Below are 4817 nucleotides of genomic sequence, written 5' to 3'. Positions count from 1 at the left end.
ATTATAATAAGAGCAGTAATAATAATAATAACAATAATAGTAATGATAATGATAAAAGAATGTGAATACAATGTAAAAGAACTTAATACAATCGCAGGTGTTCACTAGAAGTAAAGTATATAAATTAAAGAATGGCCTCGACAAATAATATTAAAGAAAGCGATAAAAGCTGAAGGGAGAAATACGGAATATGCACATTTTCAGAGAAAAAATTAATTGGGTATAATCATGTACATAAAAATGATGGAGGTGGAAATGATAGTGAGGAAAAACACAGTGTAGAAAGCAAATGGAGTCGCTGCTTTATCAGCAAAAAGAGCACGGCTATGTATATCACAAAACAGGAGGATATGATGCTTCACCATATTTCGCAAAAAAATAATAAGTTAGCACTGTTGTAGAAATGATGTCATCTGTAGTTTTAAATCTAACGCCTCAACCTAATTTGTTGCTTTCAAACATGTGTAGAAGCCACAGAGGCAATATGGACTTTGTAATTGTAATGTAATACTGAAGTTTCCATGGCGTTAGTGACACCAGGCTCATCGTGCCGTCAGAGTCTGGTACCCAGGAAGAAGCAAAATTTTTTTTGGCAAGCTAACTGTCACCACATGATCACAGGTATATCGGCCACAATGACCAGCTGCTAGTGTGCCAGGGCGAGACCACTTTTGGACGTTGAACATATTTATGTGTGTGCAACGCAAAGCTATCAACTGGCAAGTGAATAGTTCATATTTTGCGGCTAAGTATCCTGTCCAACAGAAACCCATCGAAGCTGTATACATGCCATTAGCTGTAGAGCTAGTGGTGAATTTACAGGGTGAGATGCCACTACAGCTATAGGAGCGGAAGCGGCTGCACCGGAAATCGTCCGTTTAGACCACACTGCGAATCGTGGTTACTATCCGCTGGCGAAGTGGACGGGTAATAATCTCCACCTAAGGGTGTTTTAGTGGGTATTGGCTTCGTTCTACAAGGCTGAGTCCAACACTATCATGTCTTTTCACATTATGTGCGTAAACGCATTTTCTTCTCTTGCCTATTATGCGGTGGCCACGATCGACGTCAACCTGCACAATGATGGAAAAATGCTGAAGTTTTTTTTTCACCAAATATACTAATAATCGTTAATATTTTTGGTAGAAACTGTAATAATATGTGAAGGATAGTTGGAAAATAGACTAAAAAAGAATTTAGATGGACGGGATAAGAAGAAAAATGCAGAAAGTGCTTACAGTGGAGTATGTATGAAGGTATGAAGGAATGTTTTATAAAGTATAGAGGTTGCAAATGACACACTACAGCCGTGCCCTATTTCTGCTGATGGCTGTCGCTAAAAGCATTTAAAGTTGAGTAATAAATACAACAAATGATCGCAGAAACAGCATAACGGACGGTATAAACAAGAAAAGCGAAGCAAAATGGAATTTCAGGAACCATGTTACAAACTCTTCTTAGCTGCTGATGAGCCAAAGCGAAGGCATATGAACGGCTTCATGAGCAAAAAAAATCAGCAATACTACCGGGTTATTACAACCAGCGTACATTGGAGAGTATCTAGAACCAGGGCCACTAACAACCCATAATATTTATATTCAAGAACATAGAAATATCTATAATGTTTTACAGATTCGCGTGAATGAAGTTGTGGATAAGCAGGAAAGATACAAAAAGCAGTAGGTGAACGATATGAGAGTAGTGCCGTGAACAGTAATAACAGGATAAATATGATTATACATCCAAAACTCAGACCGAAGTCACACTATACTGCGTTTTATAGCACCTCAGGATTGACAGTGAAAGTGCCAAGCCCAAACTTTCAACCTTGTATACCCAAAAACCCATGGCTGAAAAATGCGAAAGGACTGTAATAAAACAGCTACAAAATTGTAACTTATTCATTCACCAGGTATCTTTAAATCTACCCTAAGGCACGCCACTGAATATAATGCAAGTGAAACTCAGCGGCAGTTGGCTAGCAGCGGCCACAGCAGCGACACTAGCAGTGACGCTACTGTGCGGCGTCCGGCAAGGCGCGCCGGCTGCCAATGACAATGCCAAGCCGTTCAATTTGATGTGCGGCATCCTCCAGATACTAACGGCCGAACCATCGTTACCGACAACGGAGCCGACGGAAAACATCGCAGACGACATTAGACAAATGCTGCAACTAAATCTTACAACGGCAGAAGACAGTATGTTCGACCAGAACTTCGAGCTAGGCGAAGAAGACAGTAAAAATAACGGCGAAAACAAAAACAACAGAGCAGCATGGCAAGAAGCAAAAAAACTCATAACAAAAGGCGACTACAAAATCGAAGGTGTGAAGCTGCAGCGACCAGGGCCATCACACGCGAGGGCTGTCGCAAACCAGGTTATAAACCGGACGCTCAAAGTAGCGATGGGACTAAAAAGCCAACTAAAAGAGATGCCGACACCGGCTGACATCAAAAAAGAATTGGCAAAAGTTCTTTACGGGGAAACAGGAATCGAGGACAGCGCAGGAACCTCTACCTACGGCGCCAACGGCAACACAGTTTGCGGAGGCGGCAGTGCAGCAAGCAGCGGAGCAGGCAAGACGTTTATGTCGGACTTAGTATGCCTTTGCGCGCAGAGCGGCGGAAACAGTCCAGACTGCACGGGGACTGCTTTATCAAACGTCGTCTACGACACTACAGGAAACGCGGCACAGGCGGCCGGGGTACTGAAGACACAATGCCCCTCCACAGCCGACCACAAGACAAGCGGCGAAAACCTACGCACGGCAAAAGCGATGTTTTTCGCTGCACTGAAAGCATCAGCGACCGGCACTGCGACGAACAAAAATTTGCTGGGCAAGGGCGACGAATCGACGTGCAACGGACAAGGAAACGGCAACTGCGTCTTGTACAAGCCGACATCACCCCAAGGCACCCTGGAGATAGCATGGCTAAACCGCCTCGACGGCGTCATACAAAAGTTCGAAACAGCTACAGCCGCCGCGGCAACAAACAACAAAATCGCGGCACAAATAGGGGCCTTAAAAGCTGCAGCTATCGGCGAATACCTAAAGGCGCTGGCTGGTGATGCCAAAGTAATTGGACCTGCGGCTGAGAAATCAGGACAAGTTGAGAATTCAAAAGCAAAAGGAGTCGAATGCGTTGAGGCTAAAAGCAGCGAAGAAAAATGTAAAACACTAAAAAACAAGGGGTGCACTTTTAACGCAGCCAAAAAAACGTGCGAACTGAGAGAGGATGTAAAAGCTGAGCTAGAAAAAGAAAATCAAGCAGGGACAGATGGGAAAGATAAAAAAGCTGACTCCAAGTGCGCAGGCAAAGAACAAAAAGACTGCGAGAAAGCTACTGAATGCAAATGGGAAAATAATGCTTGCAAAGATTCCTCTATTCTAGTAAACAAACAATTCGCCCTCAGCGTGGTTTCTGCTGCATTTATAGCATTGCTGTTTTACTTTTATAGCACTTTAAGGATTTATGCTCAATTTAATCAAATCTATAAAATTTGCTGTTTTGAAAGTTTTTGTTAAAACTTTTAGATATTTTAACACTTTTTGACCAAAATGCGGTATTTACCTGGTGACGCTGGCCACCCCATTGTGGTTCTAGGGTTTATTACTCCGTTAAGGAGGAAGCCAAGTGCCCGTATTATACCAGATCCGACAAGATTGGGGCGGGCAACAGACTTTCGGCGACCATAGAAAGAGAAAACAGTAGTATCGGCACTCTGTGAAGAAATATATTAGACTGCTTCTCTTCACGTGCGAGCGTGCAACGATTTAATGCAAAGCAGAGACTACTGCTTACTAACTGGACATTGAGAAGAACCCCATTCTCGTGATTCGTGGACCCCAATAGAACGCTGGAGCATTACTTTAGGTAAAACGATTTTCCTTGAGGAGGCGGCTTCAAGAGGATCACATACTATTCTGTCTATTGCAGGATAAGAGCGTGGCCCCAGTAGAATCTACTGTGCTTAAAATAATGGATACCAGCATGCAGGGTTGAAAGGAACCGCACATAGGGGTTGCGTTTCAATTTCAGTAAGAGATAGAGTGGGAGTGGAAGTGGGTCAGATGGAAAAGAGAGTCCTAGAAGGAGTGACGGTGACTCTGAGATTTTCGGCTGATGCAAATTTGACAGCCACTTCAGATTTTTTTCCTAGATAATCAGGGGTTTCCAAAACATTGTTGGAACAATAAGCGGTAAAGAGCACGCCTCCAGTAGTAGGGGTTGATGCCAACTCGCATCATGAGTTGTGGAACCCACTGCAGCTGAGTGACGAGAAAGGGAAATGTATTGTGGGTTAGTGTATCGAAAACGATATGAAGATAACAAGCACCGGAAGAGAAGCACGTCTTCAGCAAGGTGCGACTGTACTGTGGTCACCAGACGTCATAATCTACAGAAAGTCTGCGGGGTATTAAATTGGAAAATTACACTGAGTCCTGATAGTGACTATTTTTAGATTACTTTTGATGTTCTGGTGAGCAGTGGTGCAGAGGTGATAACACTCTAAAAACATGCCAGGGCTTTACACGCGTGGAATAAAGCGCGTTGGAAAAACATCCGAAAATTCATTGTTACGTTCTTTTCAATAAGATTGAAGAAAAAACTAAGTTGTGCGGATGCGCTAAATGAAGCCATCAAGAGAGGCATAAGAAAAGCAGCCAAGAAAACCATACCAAAGGGTAAGGGTGTAGAACCGCCTTTTTGGAAAAAGAATTGAGAAAATTAGATAAGCAGATAAAGGAGTGTCTGTACAAAAGCATGAGAGATGCACCGGTTAGATGAAGAAGAAGAAAAGTACTTGCGGGCACA

General features: G+C 43.1%; 1 protein-coding gene and 1 pseudogene across 2 annotated transcripts in view; both read left to right on the top strand.

Annotated features, from left to right (window-relative positions):
- Nucleotides 1-1951: 1951 nt before the first annotated feature.
- On the top strand, nucleotides 1952-3526 carry TEOVI_000191200 (variant surface glycoprotein (VSG), putative; the record flags this gene model as incomplete). Its single annotated transcript, XM_067225068.1, has 1 exon — nucleotides 1952-3526. The coding sequence occupies one exon, from the start codon at nucleotides 1952-1954 to the stop codon at nucleotides 3524-3526; it is 1575 nt and encodes a 524-aa protein (XP_067081169.1).
- Nucleotides 3527-3809: 283 nt separating this feature from the next.
- TEOVI_000191100:pseudogene overlaps nucleotides 3810-4817 on the top strand; it is a 2550-nt pseudogene continuing 1542 nt past the window's right edge. Inside the window, 5 exon segments of the mRNA in view lie at nucleotides 3810-3980; nucleotides 3983-4408; nucleotides 4411-4719; nucleotides 4722-4787; nucleotides 4790-4817. The exon segment at nucleotides 4790-4817 is cut by the window's right edge and continues 293 nt beyond it. Of these exon segments, the coding sequence occupies nucleotides 3810-3980; nucleotides 3983-4408; nucleotides 4411-4719; nucleotides 4722-4787; nucleotides 4790-4817 (1000 nt within the window).

The sequence above is a fragment of the Trypanosoma equiperdum genome (assembly GCF_001457755.1).
Source record: "Trypanosoma equiperdum strain OVI genome assembly, contig: ctg_451, whole genome shotgun sequence".
Classification (NCBI taxonomy): domain Eukaryota; phylum Euglenozoa; class Kinetoplastea; order Trypanosomatida; family Trypanosomatidae; genus Trypanosoma; species Trypanosoma equiperdum.
The sequence above is the reverse complement of the archived record's forward strand: the minus strand, read 5'-3'. Positions and strand labels throughout refer to the sequence as shown.